Genomic DNA, 22,640 nt, shown 5'->3' on the forward strand with positions numbered 1-22,640 from the left:
TGCATATACGGTGAGGGTAGCTATATGAACTTGTCGATAGGTCATCTTGCAGATTGTTGTAGCACAGGCAGAACGAAACGGTCATAGAAGGTACATAAGACAACACACATCGCTGAACCACCTGCGAACAGCTGTTTACGTGCGCGATGTCGCACGGAACTACAGTAACCGCCGTCGCGCACCCCAAGACAAATCTTAACTAACGTTTTCAAATGAGTAAACGTACATATTATTTGCCTATAATCAAGAGAAGTCAATAATATTATAGTGTAAACGTTTTATTCACTACAATAAAAGAATTATGCAGCGTGTGCCACGAAACCTGGCACTAAGCAACCCTGGGCGTCGCACCAGTCGCACTGTTGAAATCGCAATCATGTGAAATGAGTCCTCTAAAAATCGCATTGCGACGCGTGCGACAGCACCGATTTTCGTCGTTGCAGTTGCAGCATGTGAAACAGCCTAGAGTCGATGCATGGTGCTCTCGATCGAGTTGGCTCAAGGAGTGTCCGAAAAATCAGACGAGAGGTTGCAAGGTGTCCGAACTTTCGGCAGTTGTTATACATTATGGTCTATGGGGAGAATGGCGGTGCCGCGAGGCTGACTGAATAATCGGGCATGTCCGAATTTTTGTAGTCCGGAAAATCGGTCGGCGACTGTATTTGGGTGCAGTTGAAGTTTTGAAATAGTAAAGCATTGCAAAAATATTCACATTTACGAATTGTTACTACAGTCATATGATATATCGAATCTGAAGGGGATTACAAAAAAAGTTCAGTATACAGGTAATTTGATATATAAAATCAAAATTTTACACAAAAATCTTCAAGGGGATTTTGCTACTGTTTGTTATATACAACTATTTCTATGTGGGTTTGATATATCCAGGTTTGACTGTACTTAATTCGACGACCGACTTCAATAAGACACTATTGGATTCATTATTTGAAAGTTTCGAATATTCGCACACCCTCAGTAAACAGGTGCCACTGTAAAAAAAAAGGCATCTCACACAAGGCAATAAACACCTAGTAGCTTTCACATGTCACTACGACTATGTATTAACATTGTGACTATGAACAAATGCCATGTTACGTTGTCCTCTATAAAAGGGAAGATAAAATCATGAGACTAAAAGAATGAAATTTCAAATTTTGTGTGTAGAAGGTATGCTTGGATGACTAGGTGATGATCAATGATTACTGCTAGATGGCTTCTGCAGCAGGTAGTTGTCATAGGGCAGAACCTGATGTTCAGAGACACAATCTGCAAAGAAAAGCAGAACATTCTTTACTCACTATCAAGTAATGCCTGTAAAGCATTATTGCTGGCAAACACATACATGTTAGGCTCCTTTGTATCTCCGTACTACTGTTGGCTGGATGACAATTTTCCTTTCTGCTTTGCTCCTAAATTATCTTCATTCGGACAAAAGACTAGGGCTGGGCAAGTAATACTTTGACCTTTGTATAAATTACTGTTTTAATTGTGGTAAATTTCCTTTAAACTTGCTAACCAGCCGAAATACATTCAAATGAAAGTCTGCAACAAAAAATGTTCATCGTTAGAGACTGAAAACTGTGAGGACACCATTACGCTGGTGTCAAAAAAAAAATGCCGAAAGAAAAATTTGTCCTGCTCTGGTGACTGCACCAGAACTGTTGCATTTGAGAATAACGTCCATTTTGTGGATTTCTGCAGGTGAAAAAAGCTGCTAGCGTGTCTCAAAATGCAAAAAAAGCACTTGTCTTGGAAAAACTTCTACATCCAAGTGGAACACTAAATACAGTTGTACTGAATTGAAATTTTCTCCTACAGCAAATTTATCACTTTTTATCACAACTGACATTTAGAGGTGTGATATTGCTGGTTCACTCTAAGCCATTTGGTGTTATGCCTAAAAGCTCACATAGTGAGTGTGCTACCTGGTGAAAGATCCTTGTAATTATGCCAAGAAAGGAAATTTTACTCCTGAAACAGTTGTCATTCAACTATGATCCAGATTGAACTAGAAGTTTGTTTTGCTTAGTGCAGTCTGTATATTCAAGATCGTACCAGTACACCAGTAGTACTACTAGTACTATACTACTTTTTATAGCATTTACACATTTATTTAAATATATTTTACAAGCCCCTAGAGGCATTGTGTAAGGGGGGAGAGTACAATGAAAGATTATAACATAAAATAATCAGAATACATATGTGAATACATATACGCAAAATACAGGTTAAGAAATGCGCTAATATACAGTAATATAGTATCACAATATACACAAGGAACAAACCTAATGCTTTTGAATGCGACTGCTCATTCAACAACAAAATTTCACACAGTAAAATATAATCATTAGAACTAAGAGTGAGCAGGATATAATTAGGCTATAACAAAATATTTAACACATAGTTGCACATTAATAACAGGAAAGGCAACAACAAAAATATGTAAGGTTATGTAGAGTTTGAAAAATTCGTTGTTAGAAGAAGACGGAAATTTTCTAGGTCAATTTCATAAGCTATGGTGTCAGAAAAGTCATTTCAAAGGTGATGGCTCTTGGAAGAGCGGAGTAGTTAAATGCATTACTCTTTCCGCAGATGCACGTGAAATTGAACCTACTGTACAACCGTTGTGACCTGTAATGAGGAGTTTCAAGAGAACTGATGGTGCTGTATTGTGGATGTATTTACGAAATAATGATGGCAGGGCTACACCACGACGATCATGCAAGGGCTGTAGTAAGACATTGAGTTTAATTTGTGGTATGCTTTTGTTATAGTTATAACAACGTCAAACGGAATATGCAGCCCTAGTCTGAATAGATTCAAGTTTTGCGATCAAATATTTCTCGTGGGGAGACCAAATGGCAATGTGCTACGAGGTCAAACACTTTTGAAATGTGTAGAAAAGCACAATCAGTTTGTAGATCCTCTTCAATGTTAGTATGTAAATCAGTTGTTAATTCGAATAATTGCACCTCACATGAGAGCTTTCTCCAAAATCTGTGTTGATCAGAAAAGAAAAATTTGTTGGCTTCCAGGTGGCTGTAGAAATTTTATGCAATTACATGTTCTAGCATATTGCAGCATATAGATGTTAATTATATTGGACAGTACTTTTCCATTGTGTATTTATTACCTGACATAAATATAGGTATGACCTTTGCTATCTTCCAGTCTGAGGGCAGCATGCCAGTCTCTAATGATTGCCTGAAGATGTGAGGCAGAATTTTACTAAAGACTTTCTGGGATTGCATTTTAGAAGAGATGGTAAGTCACGACTGAAGTATTTATCGTTATGAAGACAGGGCAGAACAATAAATTTTTAAGCTTTCTTTGTAAGAGTCCCAAGCAGCTCCTGTGTGCAAGTGTGTAGCACTTTCCGAGTGGTGCTTCTTCCCGTTTCTCAGTAAACGTAGGGATCTGGCAAACCACGGGTTAGATTTATCATTGGTTAGCTTAATGAGAGGAACATACTGGTTAACCAAGGTATCTTATTCCTGAATAGTATCTAATTCTCCTCCACCAACCTACTATGAAATGAAGGTAAGAGCACCTAGGAAAATATATCTAATTCGGAATTCATAACGTAATTGGCTTTATTATAATTACATCTTTTAGTAGCAAAACCTTTAAAAAATGAGCGTACGTTAAGAATTACTTGCAGTAAGGAATGATCACTAGAACCATTAATAGACAATTTGGTCAACTGTCTTGGGGCAGTTCCGAGAATTAAATGCAAGATAGTATTACCCCGTGTAGGCTGTGTAATAACCTGAAAAAGGTTGCTAACTAAGTTATTTTCAGATTATGAACATAGAACTCTGCATAACTTAAAAACAATGTGCAGTACAAGGAAGTAATGTCTCATTCAACAGATCAAAATACAGAAGTGCAAGCGTCATAATTTGAAATATTACACAAACAGTTGATATGATGGGCTTCCTCTGGGCAACAGACAACTGTAAGCCATGGTAAATACTGAAATTACTTTTCACAAAAATACAGAGACTTCTGTGAAAATAATGTCACAGTGCCACAACAGACAAAATGAAGGTAGTCTAGTTGCTTGCTTGACTTGTACGGCATAGTCAAAGTTAAAGGCGAACACAGCGACTACCTCATGTTAAGCGTTCATCTTTAGTGCTGTAGATATCACACAAGACAACGAAGCAGCAGGGAGAAAATGCGAGAGGTGCATACCGAGAAGCCAGCGTTCGGAGAGGTGCGTGATCTGGGATAGCCATTGGCCCCGCTGCGGGTCACCCAGGGCTATCTGGCAGCGCAGATATGATGGAGATACCTGCATGGGTGTCAACTCCCTTCTTTCACACAATTCAATGTACTATAAAAAATACCACAGGCTTTGTTTTGCGTTTTACCACCAAACAGGTTATTTATCTGGCAGATAGAGAAAGACTAGATATTTAGGGGAATTACAAGAAAAGGCAGCCATTACTTGCATGAAAAATCTGCATGCAATTAGGTAAGTCATAAGGTTTTATTAGCTCTTAAAAATCATGTTATGCCATAGAGCATAAGTCCATTCATTAGAAATTGTAATTATCACATATTTCATGACATCTGCCTCCCACAAAATGCAGTAAAGCAAGCTTGTGTTTCAATTATTTAAAGATATAAAAACATCCTTGAGCACTGCGAGACAAAACTAAGAGGAATGCCAATGTACCAGCATTTTGCAGCTCGGAGGAAGCTTTAGCTTGGGGCCAACACAGACTTCCACATTTCAATACACATGAAACACAACAGTACTTTCATTAGACATCTGCCAATCTAAACATATTCCCAATCTATTTTAATGAAAGAAACTTGCTGCATACAAGAAAGCTAAATTGAATTGACTGAAGCAGAATTTTGATTATGGGTGAAGCACAAAGCAAGGCTCTCGCCATACCAGGTTACTTGAGGCACTCTTAAGTCTGCTATAGTACCGTGTTCATGTGGGCTGCTTGGTCCATGGTCCCCAAACTGCAGTTCAACCTCTATACAATGAGGTCGGTCAAACTGGCCCTTTAGACACACAGTAGCCAATGAATTTTTAGACTTGATGGATATTCCAGAAGTCAAACGCACCATCAGGGTTCCCATAAAGCTAATGCATTGTCGCTACCGATTTTTCTGATGAATTGAGCCATGAAGTTTGATTTTCCTGACTAAATCGCTCGTCCTGGGCAATGCCACAATCTTGGAGGCCGCCATGTTGAATTTTCTGCTGGCTTGGCTTTCAGTGGTCCACTCTACAGGCCCCAAGATTCGGAGGTGCACGCTCACCATCTTATCGTCTCGGAGGCCATGCTCGCTCTTCCTCAGTTGACAAGGGAGAGGTAAACTTGGCCTAAACTATATTGGAGGTACAAATTATTATTGAGGCCCTGGCAGAGGAGCACTGTTAGAACAGTTGCACCCTTTGCAGGTGCATATTTGTCCCACAACAATAATCGTCATCTGTCTTGCTTGCGTTTCCTTTTTTGAAAAACACTGGGCTCAGAGCGTTGAAGAAAGGAAATGCGGGCAAGACAGATGACGATTGTTGTGGGACAAGATACGCTCCAAAGGGTGCAAACATTAAAGGGGTTGGGACACCAAATTTTGAGGCTATAAAAAGTATGTTGTAGGCTGCTTCCGTATGCAAACGCACCTACAACGAGGTATTAGATGCTGCAAACATTTCAAAATAGTTTTAATTCAGCTCCCAAAAGTCATTAAAAGCTCCTCCTCGTGGTCGAGACCCATCGCTAGGGCGGCAGTTATGACGTCGCAGCGGAGGAACGAAAACATTGACGTCATAGCACACTAGCACAAAAATGTGACGTATGATGAGTAGCGATGAAATGCAGATTACGGAGCCTGTTGAGCCGAGCGACCAAGCATAGCCTCCACTAGCCTCCATAGCCGAGCTACAGGTGTATAGAAATTCCTTCTTAATGCAAAGAAGGGGTAAGGCGTGCAGACACGGACACAGGAGGAGAGAAGTGGACAAAACGAACACTGCATGGCGGCCCGCGAACGGCAAATTGCGTGCGGCGAGTTGCCATGCCGGTAATGTGGACGGGCCTTTACACGTCGAGTGTAACACTAGCCAGCCAACTCCAAAAGGGACAAGGATATGCGGCGTTCGTGTTGTCCGCTTCTCTCCTCTCGTGTCCATGTCTGAACGCAATTGCCCCTTAATTTGCATTATGAATCCTAATTAGCTAGCTCGGCTTCCTGTCATTCTAAAAATTCTTTCTCTATGCTACAGGCTTCTAGAACACTGTAACCGAGCTAACCCTGGCCCCTGGCTAACCGAGACATGCACAGCGCTGTCGTGGAGAGCAGTTGACGTAGCATCTGCCAGTCGCATAGTTCGGCAGCTCGGAGTGGTCTCTCGTTCGCTTGGCCTTTCTCAATGTGAAGGCCTGTCGACGTTACCGGCACGGAAACTCGCCGCACGCCGTTTGCCATTCGGGGGCTCCCGTGCGACGGCGGTTTTGCTCGCAAACGGCGAGATTTCCTTGCCGTAGAGACCCGTTTGTGCGGCAGCTGTATGGCGAAGCGGCCAATCAGCGGCCGAGGAGTGGTCACTCTGGCACCGACGGCAGCCTCACCGCCTCTGATCGTTCAGCGCCGCCGATATCGTTGCTAGGCCTTTTCCGGTTCACTTCAAAGCTAAAGCTCGCGGTGCTTCGGTATGAATCACCGACTCTCACAAGCCGCAATAATTTGTTACCGTTGTTGTTGCTCTTCGCAATAATTATAATCGCGACATGCACTTCGAATCGCCAGTTGTTTACCTCTGCTGGCAGAGCACGCTTATGTGCGAGCAGACGACGTAGCATAGTTTTACGTCACTATTTTTGTGACCCATGTGACCAAGCCGCGTTGCGTTTCCTCTCCTATGACGTCATAGCATCACCTCAAGCCCAGAAACCGAAACCACTCTGTATAATAATGCTATTATTAAATTATTTATCGGGTATATATATGAATCCCGTGGTGTGCATCATGAACTAGTACGCAATGCTTGAAGAATGCATGAATGAAAATTTTCATGTCTCCACCCCTTTAAGTGAGCTAGTGTTGCAGCCGCATGGCCTCCTCAGACGATACAAATGCACCAGGGGACACTTTTTTTTTTCCGGTCAGCACTATCGTCATAATCACTTAATGCAGTTTCAGTTTTATTTATTTTTTAAAACTGGTTATTATTTCACACAGAGTGCGCCCACAGAGCAGAGTTGTGTCTTGGAGACACTGTTGCATCATTCTGCGTGTTTGTGCGGCGCCACCTCCCGTGCTTTTGCAAGAGGCTAGTGGTGCAAAGTAATGTGGCTCGTTTCTTCGATCTCCATGGCAATCTCCACCAACGAAGGTCACCAATGCAGTGACACTCTTGTCGACTGTATATGGAGACATCACTCTTGCGTAAATCCAAGCAAATGTGATTGCCTACAAGCGTGCTATGAGGCAGGGTATCATAAGAGACTTTTTATTGAGATAGCAATTATATGGACACTCCAGGCGCATTTCTGCTGCCAGTGTCGGTGTGAAGTTCCGTACAAAATCAACAGGCAATAAAGTGTGCGACAAAGCTGTATGTGTGAGTGAAAGCATGCGAGGGTGAGTTGATGAGCGCATGCAACAGCAGAAAGCGGGAAGGAAGCACGTTGTCTCAGTCGCGTGCAAGGCTTGGAGGGGGGGGGGGGGGGGGGGGGGGCATTCTATCCCGGGCGGCACAGGTGGCTGTGCCTTACCGACCGGGACGCTGCATCTTGAAAGCCATCTGCGATGTGTACAGAGTCTGCGCTGCGCTGCACTTTCATTGATGCAAGTGGCTGCACAAATGTCACTTTGCTCGCTGCTGCTGCCACATTCCCTCATTGCAGCATTTTTACAGCGAGTTTCTGCAGTCGTTGAGTGAGATGCGTTCATCTGGGCTTGTGGGTGCGTGACACCATGCTTATTAATTTAGTTCTACTCGCAGAAAACTTTCTGTGGTTACGAAAGGAAAGCAACGAAGGCAAAGCGCACACAAGGAAAAGCGCTTCTGAAAAGAGCGCCATGTTTTAATGCACATTAGTTTAGGCTGGAGAAGAGAAAACAGACACCTTATTAGCAACAGTTGAATAAGACAGAACACACCACCAAGTGTAAAAGTTCGCGTATTTTGCAGCTTTTCCGTTTCACATATGGGGAAACACGAAACCGTCGCACGTGGAAGTTGAGTCGATTCAGCTTCTGTTCCCAGCAACCAAAAGCAGTCAAATGCTGCCGGACTACTTGGCGCAGTAACACATGTGCAGCAGCCACGTGCTTGTACCTTCATAGCCACAGAAAGTTGCCCGCGAGTATAGTACACCCATGTTTACAAGTTTATACGGCCGATAAAACTACTATCCTTACATCGTATAGCTGTCCACTAATTTGCTATCGCAATCAATGCTTCACCTTTCAGGCGAAACCGACTTTTTTAAGCCTCTCTCAGCCTGATAAATTTTATTCTTTTGGGTGAACGAGCTTTTCGGACTATTTTCCGAGGTCTGACTGTGTTATGTTTCCATTTGATACGCTACTATTCTGTAATGTTCCAACATCTTACACTGCGATGGACACGGTGGTCACAAAAAAAAAATATTACCGGTGCAGAAGTAAATTTGCTCACATGTTGCAACAAGCGACCAACATGTAGCAACCAAAGCTGCAAAATGCTGCACAAGCACATCAGGAGGCAATAGGCACAGAGCAGTTGGCAAAGCGCCCAAGGAAATCTTCATTGGTCAGAACCAACCAGGAACCATGCACACTGGCCCAAATCCGCCAAGATAAGGGCTACATTTTGAAGCAGGTAAAATTTGCATAATTACCGGTTCCCTTTAGTCAGCTTCGCCACAGTAAGATCATGTTATGCAGTGAAGCATATGCTAAATATTGCGGTGAAGCATGCTTCGAGTAAAAACGGTCCACCGTTGCGAAACATCCTACGTGTCCTTTAATTATACACATTCTCATGTGTAGTCCCCAGTCACAGTACGAGCACCGAGACATTTAATAACTGCACTGGCAGCCATTGAGAGCTATTTCCGACACTGCTGCGGCGATTTGAGGCCTTCCTTAATATTACATTTTTCCAGCTGTTGTTATTAAAGTTTCGCATCCATCCATCCATCCAGCTGTTGTATGTTCTTTTCCGCAGTCCCTCGAAAGAAGTATGAACAGGGATCTACTGCATAAGCAATACTGGAAGGTGTTCAACATCTAGAAATATTAACTGCTCTTCGAACAAGGTTGCCTGGAAAATTCTTTTTTCTGCGATTCACTTTCAATACAGTCAACCTAGCCATGCAAAGGCGACACTGAGGCTTTCCTGCATTACCTCTGCACCCAGAAGCAGTAGCAGATCACGGATGCGCTGTGGGGGAGGTGCTGTCGCTGGGCCGATGTAGAAAGGACCCTGGCCATCCAGCAGAGGAGCAGGTACCAGGAGGCACCCCGATGACTTCCGTTTCTTCCCTACGGCCGACCTGGGCCGGCTCAATGCGAAAGCGCCCTCGTCCAACCAGCGGCCACTCTCTAAGGATTGGTAAGCCTGCGGCAAATAACACCACCCTCATAAATTTATTGTTGGAGTAAAAGGAATGCCGAACAAAAGCAGTAAGTCGAGCTATAGTGCTGCACTTAGAAGCACTTGCATTTAACAAAATGTAAGACGAAAGTAGGGCTAAGACAAGTTGGCTGAATAGCATTTCGTAGTCACTACCAAACGGTGAATAGCAGCTCGCCGGTATCCTTGAGAACAAAAACGTGTAATGGTTATTCTGCAGTAACAACCTGTAGTGTGAAAGGCTACCAAGGAAAGCTGAATAGTAGACATCATATTGTGAGAAATTAGACAGAAAACATGGATAGATGTGTTCTTGTTGAGACTGGAGTTACTAGGCAGGTCACATAATGCACAGGCCAAAATATCCGGTCTCTTATAGCAACAAAATGACATTAAATAGAACCTTTAAATGTGTTGCAAAGTCACTGCACTACTTCATCTGGGGCAAGTTCCACATATTCAAATGTTTAAATTTTTTCATGGTCCCTATTGATTTTGTGGAGCTTCAGAGAATACAGTTGTGCCGTGTCATCTTAATACAAGGCAACTCACTCTAACAGCGAGGAGGAATGGCTGCACTGGTTTGCAGACACTTACCCACTGGACAGGCAGCAGCCAGCAGCTGCCCCTTGCAAGAGCAAACAGCACACTGAGGGTCCGCCGTGGCTTTCCACCCGCGGTGCCACATATGATGTGTGTGGTGCGATCGCTGACCTCAGCTTCGGTGGTGAAACCGCCCAGGGCCTTCACTATAGAACTGACAGCATCACGGTCAACTGGTTCCAGTCCTGTCAGGACGATGTTTGGGCCTTCCAACCAAGAAGCCCTGCTCAAGGCACAAGCCCTTGCCCGGCACTGCAGTTGTTTTTAGTGAAACGTCAATGCAACACCACAAAAGTATCAGAGCTATCACACGAAAGAGGCAGGCAGAGGTAGGCAGTGGGCGATAAACAGCAGCTAGTTGGACGAGTAGACACGTTTATATCTTTACCGACAGCGCTAACCAGAAAAACTGGGCATGAAGGAAAGATGACACCACGCAGTGCTCGTGTGGCGTCCTTGTTCATTTGTGTCCAGTATGTTTGCACTGTAGGTGAAGATGATGCGTAGGATAGATAACCGGTGGAGCATTAGAGTTACAGAATGGCTGCCAAGAGAAGGGAAGCGCTGTCGAGGACGGTAGAAAACTAGGGGTGATCAAGTTAAGAAATTCACAGGCGAAAGTTGGAATCTGTTGGGGCAGGACAGGGGTACATAAAGATTGCAGGGAAAGGCCTTCGTCCTGCAGTGGACATAAAACAGGCTGATGATGACGATGTGAAGATGCAATGGGTGGAGAAGCAATTGAAGGAAAATTACTGGGTGAACTTGTGCCACAAGAGAAATGAAAAACTCTGTAGCCAGGCTGAAGGCAGGCTTGACACATGAACACTAAGCATGGTGGACCCCTTATTTATAGGATGTTATATAGTAACTAGCTATCATCATGAAAATTCCAGGATATGCTACCAAATTGCTTACATCTGATAATGACAGGCCCGCTATGAAAGAAACCACCTGTGAAGCAGATGTAGTTTGTAAGCAGATGTAAAAGTATGATAACACAGACAATGTGCACATACAAGAAAACAAACAAAGAACATGCAACGTTATGTTCTACAGGCGTTTCAAGCTTGTGGTCCAAAATGATGCCATCGGAGGGAAAAGGCAAAGGGGACCACCTTAAAATGAAAGCTTCTGTTATGCAATAAAAAGGTGCTGCTCTAATTGGCTGCAATATGTTTAGTCACTGGGTGAAATGCGGGAGAAAGCCTTTCTCATCTGCCGGCATTTTTAATTTTGCAAGTGAATAACCCTAAAAACAATGCAATGTGGCACCAAGGTTTCGGTTAAATGCAATCTGCAGGGCTGCAAGTTGGGCTAGTGGCTTTTTTCATCGGTCAGTGGAACTGAGTGACAGTCGGGCAAGCACAGAAGCTCCAAAAGTGCCCTGCGTGTATGTTGCCATTTTTCCTAATGGCAGTTCACAGGGTGCGAACAAGAGCCCTCACAAAGACTAGTTCCAAGTTCTTGCAAGCTAACACTTACATAACTTTTCATGCAATGCTATGTGCTCCTGCCCACCAATTAAAAGTGTCTCAAGTGGTCTGAACATGTCTACATGCGTGAACTCACCACATTTGTACTGAAGTCCTCCAAGCTGCGCCGGCAGATATAGCGGTCCTTTTCTGAAGACAGTTCTGGCAGTGGGCTTTGCCTCAATGCAGCTAGCTCACTCATTGGGGTGTATGGTTCCTGTGCCTTTAGTGTGCACATCGTATGACCAGGAGTTGCCAGTGGAAAGTTGGAAAATGCTTCCCTCTTCTGTGGGGTGGCCAGTGTGCCCAAAATGGTGCTTGGAACGTGCGCCTTCACTGTACAATCAATGAGGACAGTTGTAGAGATTACTTTAGAAAGCAGTCAAATCATAATGCACAAGTAAAAAGAAGTGGCCACTGAGTTTATGGTGCATGACTTGGTGCATAGGTGGAGAGTTCATTTTTCCGGGAGGGGGCTGGGGCCCAACCAGCTTTCCGAACCCTTTGTGTGTGTGTGTGTGTTCCTTGCACTTGAAGAAACTTCGTGTGACCTCAGAGAACTGAGTGCTGAATTGACAGCATTATATCAGTACTGTATATACAAAATCTCATGGTAGGAGGCAGTTCAATTTCACAGCCCGAGTCCTCTCGGTGGTGTAATCTTCCTTCATGTAATTGTCGCGTGTTTGGCTATTGCTAATACTGCTTCACCTTTCCGGTGAAACTGCAGCCTCTCTCTCTCTATTTGTTTTTCTGTGACTAAGAGTATAAGCGCTGCTATGCATGACTAGTGTTGATTCGGATTTCGAGTGAATCCGGCTTGGCCTCATTTCGGTTACTGAGTGAATTATACAGTGTTCAAGTATCATGCACCAAGATTAAAGAAAAGAGCAGTTGCGTTACTCGAAGAAAACCTAGTGCATATTGTTTCCAGTACAGTGGAGTAGCTGCCAGTAATTATTTCATTACCGAGATTTAATTTGGTAAATGCAAGTAATTTACTAACTCGAGAAATACTGTCATAATTATCAAAGTGTCAACGAGGCATTTGCAGGCACCCAAAATGACATCTAAAAGCGGTGTTTTCAGCTATGTACTAATTGCGTACATTTTTTTCCGACTGGCAAAGAAACCTCACGAAGTATGAAAAATGCCACGTGACTGTGCTCCCACCTGCATCATAAAGCAGCGCCTTCAAATAAGCCGATCGCAAACCCAAAGATACAGCACATCAGCTTGATAACTGTATGGATGGAGCAGCAACAGCAGGTTTTGCAGCTTCACAGCTATTCCTTTCTCTCATTTCTATATCACACTTATTACCGGTCTCTCATGGCCGACAGATCACATTGATAACAAAAGCCCCTTGATATTGCAGCCGAAGCGCTGCTCCAACCATGCACGAAATGTGAAAAGCAATGTAATAGGCATTGAATGTTTCAAAATCCCAGCTTTGCTCGCACCACATCATCAGAAACTTGCTTTGGACTAGAGCCAAATTGAAGTGATCTTTTTATTTTTCATGAGAGTGTATACATGCTGCAAAAACAGCTTTGTATCAAAAAATAAAAGCGAGATGAACAGACCTGTAGAGAAAAACAAAACCGATGCATTCAAGAAAGTAAATACACCACTTCTACGTAAGCTGAATTGACACACACACACACACACACACACACACGCACACACATTGTAAGCTTTGTTGAACACCAGCTGCTGCCGAGAGGACGTGTTCGAATAGGTCTCCTTTTGCAGCTAAGCACCACTGTGTCCATTTTATCACACCTTCAGTGGCTTTCTTGTTGGCTGATGCAGGAATTCTACGGCAGGTATCCGTCATCCTTGCCTTGAACTAATCTGACATCCGTCTCGATCATGTAAGCACAAGCTTTCACATAAACCCAAATAAAGAAATAGAGTGGAGAGAGGTCAGGTGACCTAGCTGGCCAATTTACAGGCCTGTGCCTTCCGATCTACTGCACAGGAAAAGTCGCATCCAGCTAGTTTCGTGCTTGGCTGCTGCTGTGTGTTGGTGGTCCATTTTGCCGATGCCACAGAAATGGAAGACATGACAGCAGAACTTCGCTAAAAAACTAATCCACTACTCCAAGGATTTCGTTCAGGTAACACTGTCCAGTTAGTGTGTGATCGAAGAAAATGGGACCGATTATAGCACCAGTGTAAATTCCGAACCGCACATTGAGTGACCACTGGTACAGGTGCCGATTGCACTTTACCCAGCGTGGATTGGAGTCCCTCAAATAGAGTGCAATATGCAAACTTAACTAGGTGTTTCTGCGAAAATTGGCTTCATCTTTGCACATGATGTTGCTCAAAAAGTCCAGTGACTCATCGGCTTTTGTGAAGAGTCAATTCGAGAAATCTAGAAGATTCTGCAGCTCCCTATCTTCCAAGCATTGGTGCTGGTTAAAGTGGTACGGGTGAAAAGCCGTCACTTAGAATCCTTAAAAGTGTTGACTTGGAAATTGGTACTTGGGCAGCCACGTCTCGCACGCTAGTATGAGTGTTTGAGGCCATTTATGCTAGGACATTCGTGCGTAGGCTAGAACTCAAAGATGGAGTCCTCCGCCGCTGTTTCTTCCAGCTGCCGGTTTGTCCCAGGTTCTCATAATTTCTGATGATAGTCCATGCATTTGGTCTACCGCCACACTTCCATGACTGATACATATATTTGCGGCCTTCCTCTTGTTACCATTCACAGATCCCAAGGCAAGCATCATGCTTACCTTCTGCTCATTAGAGAAAGACATGCGACGAAACAAAATGCACCTTTAAATTTTTGCACTGGTGTTGTCAATTCGCTCTTGTGGCGATAGGTATTGCGAGAAAAAAAAAAAAAAAACATGCACGGACTTTATTTACGCTAAGACAACAGCTATCACAGCTTGTTTCCAACTAACACCAAACGTGATGTGTTACTTCGGCCAGGGCGCGGCAGATTCAGAGCAGAAAGGCATTCGCGCGATCACGATGTCTTTCTTTATTTCATTGTGGATAACTCAGAGGGAGGTAGTTCGAGGGTGCTGCTTTAGGATTTGAGTGGGAGCACAGATACATGGTATTCTCCATATTTCGCAGGGTTTGTTTATCAGTCAGGAAAAATTAGCATGTAATTAGTACGTCCCTGAAAATACCGCAGTTAGATGTCCCTTGGCTGTGCATTCAAATGCCCGACTCGCACGTTGATGATTAGGATTGTATGTCTCGAGTTAGATAATTAGTAACGAAAAAATTACTGACAGCTGCTACAATGTACTGTCAACAATATGCATTGTAATGCAATGCGTTTAAGTAATGCATTGCTCCGTTTTAAAATATTGGTACATGGTAGTTAATTGGGGCACCCTGTATATATTTATGGCCTTTGCATGCAAGTGACGGTGTTTCCATCTCTAATAAATGTTGTAAATTATTAGAAATGTTTTTTTTTTCTTGAGTCGTTAGCATCGCTTAGTGGAAAGAGAAGCAATACGGAGACATGCAACATTCATGTGCATCTCACACGCCATTGATAAAAGACCCTGCCGAAGTGGTCACTGAAGTCTAAGTTTTTTTTTCATGGTCAAAAAAGCATGCAAAGCAATTTGAAGCATGGTGAATATCTACAGCAACATATTCATTCTCTAGGCATAGGCTATCCATACCTTTAGAAATAATTTTTAATTGACTACCTCCATCTTTTTCAAAAATATAATAAACTTTGTCCTGTGTGTAAATTTCAATATGTTGTGTATGTGCATGGTGTTTACAGTGCAAATTTAAAACAATGTTGAAGTGAGAAAATACGGATGAGGCAGCCGCCACTAGGACTTCTAATGCGTGTGTCCTCCTATTGTCAGGATTTGCAGAAATAAAGTGAAAATATTAATTAAAAGCTGCGCACGTCTGCACCAACAATGATGCAGTAAGCTATTAGCCCCAGTAAAACTTCAAGTGAAAAGGTCGAGGAAAGTCAAAAGGAACCTCAAATGATGTGGGTGACAAAGCTCTGGTAATGGCACTTTAGGTATGTGTGTGTGTGCGCGCACGTGCGTGTGTGTGGCATAGCCTGGAGGGGGGGGGGGTTAACTTTTGTTAATCTGAAGTTCGAATCAACAAGATTCCACACTGTACTAGAGAGGTTAACTTAGCACTATTCCTCTTGTTTCTATTTAACTGGCAGTATTTCACTGGGAGACAGTCTGTCTGAAGACATTCGCCTGTTGCCAAGCGATGTTATAAGTGTTGCCTCCTCTTTATACTACAACTTGCTCTATGTTTCATTGTTGCTCTTTTATGAAGTGGCTTATCATTTCTAGTACAGTCCAGTTCTGTCACTGAATGTTTTCATCCATGCATATTTATGGAGGCGCCTGTGCTAGCTGCACTCAATGGGTAGATTGACCTTGCTCAGTATGCAAACTTAAAGTTGGCAAGTTATATAAAGAGCCACCTGATGCAACACAGAGAATGGCTACTACAAATGCCAATGCATGCACAACGAGCTTACTGAAGGAACATTGGTTCTGCCTGTGCATACCTTTTGTAACAATGTCCTGTAAGTGTTGCGTGCTGGGCGAGAGCACTGCTTCATCCAGCAACACATTGCGCCTCAGGTCCAGTAAACGTGGCCTCTGCTTCCGCCTAACTGGAGATGGGGAGTCTGTCTTGGTCCGCCAAGAGCGAGGCTTCTGCAGAGGAAACCATGTTGACACCATGCACCACTCGTGCACTGCCAGTGTTATGCATCTGCATCCAAGATTGAAGGCCAACTGGGCAACGAAATTTCACTTTGGCTAAATCTGTTATGATTAGCTATACCCCTGAACTTATCTTGGCAATGTCAAAGAGCTGGTAATTGCATAGTTTTTTTGTTAGAAGCATTTAAACAGCACCTAAGCAGACGATTAATACACCTGGTGGCTTGCTGCAGCACCTCGAGCACTACCACATCCAAAATTTTTCAGCATGCTGGGGCCAGCCACAAGTGCCCAGGCCGCACTGCGCAATCCCCCTATATCAAGATTATTTCACTTCTGTTCTGGTTCTTACATTTGAAAGGGAGAAAATAAAAAAATTGGCTGAAGGCTTAGCTTGGTTAAGCCTGGAAGATTGCCAAAGCAATACCCTTGGCTTGGCTGATGGTGTGGACACGGTTGCCCTTTGAACTTATGGCTATACATCATCTGACATAGCGCAAGGCAGCGCGCTGACCACTGCGAGGAGCCGAGCTGTAGCCCCATTTATCCTCCTAGCGAGAGATCACACCAGCGAGCGCCCTCTCTCGGTAGCACCGCAGCAGCGAGCTGGGGCCCCGTCTCTCGGTCTGGCGTGACGTCACACGGTCACGTGACGCGCAGCTGTGTAAGGAGGTGCCACGACCACCGATCGGCAGAAAGTGCGAGCAGTATGGCTTTCGCTATAATAATTAAGCTAAAATATTGCAGTTTATGGCGAGTCTTGTCGCACAGGTCGCCGAAACCACAAGTGCTGTCGGTGCGAACAGCGGTGCGTGCGTGCGCGTGGTGCAGTTTGCACCGTCATCGCAAGGTAGATTCACCCGCGCGGCGATGACAGTGCAAACTGCACCACGCGCACGCACGCACCGCTGTTTGCACCGACAGCACTTGTGGTTTCGGCGACCTGTGCGACAAGACTCGCCATAAACTGCAATATTTTAGTTTCATTTTTATTTTCTCCCTTTCAAATGTAAGAACCAGAACCAAAGCGAAATGATCTCGATAGAGGGGGATCGCGCAGTGCGCCAAACCGGATGTGTGCGCCTGTCAATGGTGATGATTGGACGGCGCACACTATATCTTCACTTATGCATGGGCCATGCGCTCCGCTGTTCAAGTTTAATTTGGCGCTGATTGTACACAGTCCAAAATTTTGTTTCATTTGGCCTTTAAGGCTATGCCTTGCTTAGGACTTTCACAATTTGTTTACCAAACGTCAATGTGTCTGGACATGCATTCTCAGTACGCCTTAATGACTTCTATAAGGGTTTACACGGTCCTTGTTCCTATCTGAACAGGATGAAGTGATGGCAATTGTGTAATGGAGCAGTGCTGAAGTTGGTACACACTAAAAAGGAAAAAAGGTGCAAATGACAGAATGAAGTGCAGGATGAAACACAGCACTGCCTAATGGCCCCAAATGAAGTTGCTTGCCATGACCCATGTGTTGCTTTATACGATGACTCATCTTTTGCACCGTTCATTCCGTCTTTTGCAAGAGTTCAGCTTCTCTGCATGTCACGCCTAAAACTGCAGGCAGGCAGGCATAAATGCATTTTGAAGGATATATGTCCCCAATGTGTCCCCACATAGAAAAGATGGAAGCACAAAGGTATGTCATTGCAAATGCCGACTGCTTACCCTTATTTTGCGGCTGAGAATGGGGCAGTCATAGGCTGCAGAAACATGTGCTGGGAACCTCTCTGGAGATGCCAGCCTGTCTTGGGCAAGGCACCTGCAAGCCCCAATTTATTTCAATGTCACACTGCTCATGCATGCCCCCTTCACTCATCCGAGGAGTCCTCTTACATTTCAGTGAACAGAATTGGCTTTAAACCCAAAGGAATAAACAAATCCTGAACTGTTCACAGCAGTCTGTATACAGTTTCAAAGAAAAGCCGAGAACATTTACAATCAATGTCATTATGAGCAGACTAACAGACCGTTTTTACAAGTAGTTACAAATAGTAAGCAGTGCCTAAAACCTTTTGTTAAACTGCCTTAAGCCTTATAATTACAAGTAAATTTATGAATACAGCTCTACAAAACTCAGGAGATGCACAGTGGATTATTCCAGCAAAAACACTTCGTCCATACGACATCCTGATCTGTAATGTCCCAATGTGTGTGCATAGTTTTAGAGACAAATAGGACATCAGCTAAATGCCCAGTTTTGGATATTATATCACAAATCTTCCAAGGATATTGCACATGATCCTTGTTGGGACAGCGCACCATCGATGTCCCAAGAATATCGCACATGGACATTTTCTTGCACATGCATGAATATTTGTCCTCCAAGAGGCTTTGTCTTTGAGTTTCCTTGTAAGAGAATTATGTTTTCTTGCATGTTCTAACTACAATCCGAAGCTAATGTGCCAGTAGCTTGTGTGTGCACATTGTACTTTGCGAATTTTCTGCTGCAATTTACTTTGAAAATTTCATTTAGTTCAGTAAGACCCTTGCACTTCCTCACGTGTGCGAGTATAATGTGTGCACACAACGTATCTGTTGCTTATGCGCGGCTTTACGGTTGGCGTGTAGCACCCCGGGCAAAAAGGATTCTCGACCACCACGCCTCAAGAAATGAAGAATGGGCTCTTAATTCGCTATGGTTGTCTTGAGTGGATGCCGGTCGGGTGGACGCCCCGCAGTGTTCACAGACCCCTTTGTGCATGTGCAAGGGAATCCTTTTCACAAACGGTGCGACTCAAAGACGGATTCCTTCCACGAACTGTCAACACTTTCCGAGACCAACGTCGCCTAAAAGAAGGCCCATCAAAAGTGGAACCTGCTGCAAATCCACGATGAGGACTTACGTCACCTGTTGAGTGCCACCTGCAAAGGCAGCAGCCCGCCGACAACGCCACGCTACCCAATAGTACCGTCAGTTGAGCTTCGATAAACAGGTGTTGCAAAAATTGATTGACAGTGGTGGGATATGCTACCCTGGAGAATGCAGCAGCGGGTGCTCTGCCCGCTGCACCCGCCACACAGCGTGTGCTGTGCACATAATTGGAATTATAGCCAACACTGCGTGAAAGGACCTGACATATGTCCATAAAACGTTTGCAGCATGTCACCAAGATGTCTCTCGCAGACATGGGAGGGATGTCTGACAGAAAGTGCAGCTAAACAATTGTGCGAGTGACATATCCTATATGTCGTGGCAGTGGGTGTCCACAGGATATTTTTCCATTAGGCATCATTGTTGTCACTGAGATGTTGCAGACATCGAGTCTGAGGTAACAGTGCTGCCGTGCCCTCCCTTCTCCCTGTCTGCAAACAGCGTGACGTCATTGAGAGCGCCCTTCCCATCTGCGCCGCCTCCGAAGTGGGCACTGGTTGGCAAAAAACGTTCAGCCGACCGGTTCTTTGCATAGAAGCGCTGCCTGTATCCGAGATGCTACAATCGAAAGTTTTGCATAAATATTGCTATTTTCTGAAGTGTGCTCAGAAAATAACCATGCTCATTTTACTAGTACAACAACGTAGCATTGTTGCCAAGTGTGTGCTGCCTTTAAGTCAGCATACGGCGATTTTGTAAAAACGCCGTAGTCGTAGATCAAATAGCCACAAAAATTACATTACTCTTCGAAAGAAAATATATTACCAGAAAAGAACATTTTCCCCGTACCGAAATGACACTTCCCTTAAATGCGTGGTCGTTGGGGGAAAAAAAAAATGAATAATGCTGACGTGAATGTACTTATTTTGCGTCGATTTACAGTGTATCTTACAGAATACACAAGGTTAATTTGGTCTACAATAATCAGCCATACCCGGTGGTGGCGCCTAAATTCCAATGAATGCGGAAGGCAAGAACAGTCGTTATCATGCTTTAGGTGCGCAGTGAAAAACCCCTACGCATTCTAAATTAATCCGGAGTTCTCGCTTACAGCGTTCTTCATAAACCACTCTGCCGAACAGGAATGTTAAACACCATATTTTAATTCATTTTACCTTTTAGTCATCTGAATGCGAGTGCACGAAGCATACATAAATCATACTGAATTCGTTGTGCATTAACTTCGCTGTGCATGCGGCCCCCCTTTGCTAGTTTAATTTTAAGAGACCCAGTTTTATGTGTTTATGCGCATCGTCACAATAAATTTTGCGTCGTAAAGAGAAGTATAGGAACAAGAAATAAAACAAGAAAGTTCACTGTTTTAGCTAAAACCGCGACAATGTTAGTGGGTCGTCCTTTGTGCAATCCCCGTGGCAAAGTGTACACACACAGCTTCAGCAATGGTAAGAACATGCTTATAGTGCATGCACGTTTCTTGTGGCAAGGCATACGCTGCTATGGGAATGGTAAGAATAGCAACACGAGGAGCTCATTTACAGTCATACTTTTAGGCCGATAAATTATGCTGAAACAATTTTTTTTCTCCACACAGTGTAGACGGGACCGAGATAAATGCACTTACTAATCGTGTCTCATTCATTCCCAACCGTATAAAAATTATGGGTCCTGAAGTTCTGCCGATGCCTGGTCACTAAGAGTGCCCCTATGACACATCAGCATGTCCACATTTTCGCAAACATGATGCATTATACCACACAGCAATGTGCGCCGTTTCCCTATGCAAAGATGAGCCCATACTGTCACTACTTTTTGCCACACACTTTATAATTACAAAACAAACGTGCTGCATTTACGAAGAAAAGCCAGCGTCAACAGTTTTACATCATGCCGTTAACCACACACAGATGTTCTCCAGCACACAATACTGCCAATCTGACTGTCAAGGGTGGAGCTGTACAAAAATAAGTAAAGAAAAGAAAATGTGTCCACGTGGCACACACCCACACCAAGCACTGTGCAACTGTACCCCACCAAGGGCTGGTGGAGACAGCGTTTTGCCAACCAACGTCACTGCACGTGTGCCGGAGACGCCATGCTGTGATGTTGCCGGCACAGTGTGACATACCCCAGGAGAGGTCTATTGAAAGACTCCAGTAGGTCAGGACATTGATTTTCATGTAAAGTGCAGTTAGAAGAAGCTGTGAACAAGTAGCAGACGTCCACTGAAGAACTGACAGAGTGAATCTTGTTTCCTCAACTCTCCCTTTAAGCACTGATAAATAACAGGCCCACAAAGTTGCAAGTGCCAACCACTACTGCCGTCAAATTGCTGGTACATCTCAGGGTGTCAAAATTAGTGATTTAAACGCATGCACATTGGATTCAAGCCCAAAATATGTGTTGCCGAGTTCTGCAAGGTCCATTGCAAGGCCAGGTAGCAGAAAAGTGGGGTGCCAGTGTCAGCAGAGATCTCTGCATGGACGCCGTTTCCGTTTCCCCTAAACGCTGTTTTCTTAATTCTTATTTCATCACGATTTATTTATTTATTTAGTTTAGCATTGATTCAGAGACAGTGAAGGTCTTGGATGGCAAGGCTAAAGGCAGAACATTGTCCGCCTGACTAAGCCCTGGTCATCCGTACATTGCCCAACCGTGAGGTAGCATAGAACACAATACGGTTATGCTCCCGAGTCTTTCTCTGCTCCGCAAGTGCATCTTCAAAACTGCATTAGGCCAAACAATGGGTTAGACAAACTTACTCTTCGACCCAGAGCGGGCCCACGATGGGGATACCCAGCTGGAGGGCCCGCTTGCGGGTGGACACGCGGCCCTCGCGGAACACGACGTGTGTCACGCTGGGGCCAAGATAGCGTCGCACCGTGGCGCCCAGCCGCGTCATCAGGCTTTCGAACGTCGACGACACATCCTCGGTGCCGACTCGGACTTCGATGAAAGCGCAAACATCACGCATCAGTCCATCGGGATCGTGCGGCGGCCGCGCCAACAGCGCCCGATACACAGACTCCGGAACGCCCTGCGCGAAGAAAATTCGAGCAATGAATTTTCGAGACTCGAACGACATACCTTAGTAACGCCTTGATTCTTACCGGCCCCGTTCTCGGCGTTTCTGGAGTCTTGGGTGTAGCTGCGAATCTAACTTTCTTTGGAGGAGGCGTTTGCTGTGGGTTCACAGTCCCCATCGCTGCCTATTGACTCGAGAGAACAAGGAATAAGTTCGGGAGCAAACGAATGACGCGCCTTAATAGCCGTAGCTTCTTTTTATACGGCCGTTTTCATTTTATTGCATGGTTGCCTGATCGCCTGATTGGCAGTGTCACACACGGTCACACATACACGTTAAACGCATATACCTTGGTTCAGAAAAAAAGTTAAGAACACCATACTGCGCCTATAAAATG

General features: G+C 44.3%; 1 protein-coding gene across 1 annotated transcript; it reads right to left on the reverse strand.

Annotated features, from left to right (window-relative positions):
- Window positions 1-1,084: 1,084 nt before the first annotated feature.
- On the reverse strand, window positions 1,085-22,551 carry MCPH1 (Microcephalin). Its single transcript, XM_065431166.2, has 9 exons — window positions 22,329-22,551; window positions 21,981-22,255; window positions 18,054-18,147; window positions 16,214-16,364; window positions 11,771-12,009; window positions 10,193-10,450; window positions 9,368-9,580; window positions 4,198-4,297; window positions 1,085-1,266 (listed from the first exon to the last, which is right to left on the reverse strand). Exons 1-9 carry the CDS (start codon window positions 22,419-22,421, stop codon window positions 1,193-1,195), a joined length of 1,497 nt encoding a protein of 498 aa, XP_065287238.2. The 5' UTR covers window positions 22,422-22,551; the 3' UTR covers window positions 1,085-1,192.
- Window positions 22,552-22,640: the final 89 nt, after the last annotated feature.

This window comes from Dermacentor albipictus, chromosome 6 (assembly GCF_038994185.2).
Source record: "Dermacentor albipictus isolate Rhodes 1998 colony chromosome 6, USDA_Dalb.pri_finalv2, whole genome shotgun sequence".
In the NCBI taxonomy this organism is placed as follows: Eukaryota; Metazoa; Arthropoda; class Arachnida; order Ixodida; family Ixodidae; genus Dermacentor; species Dermacentor albipictus.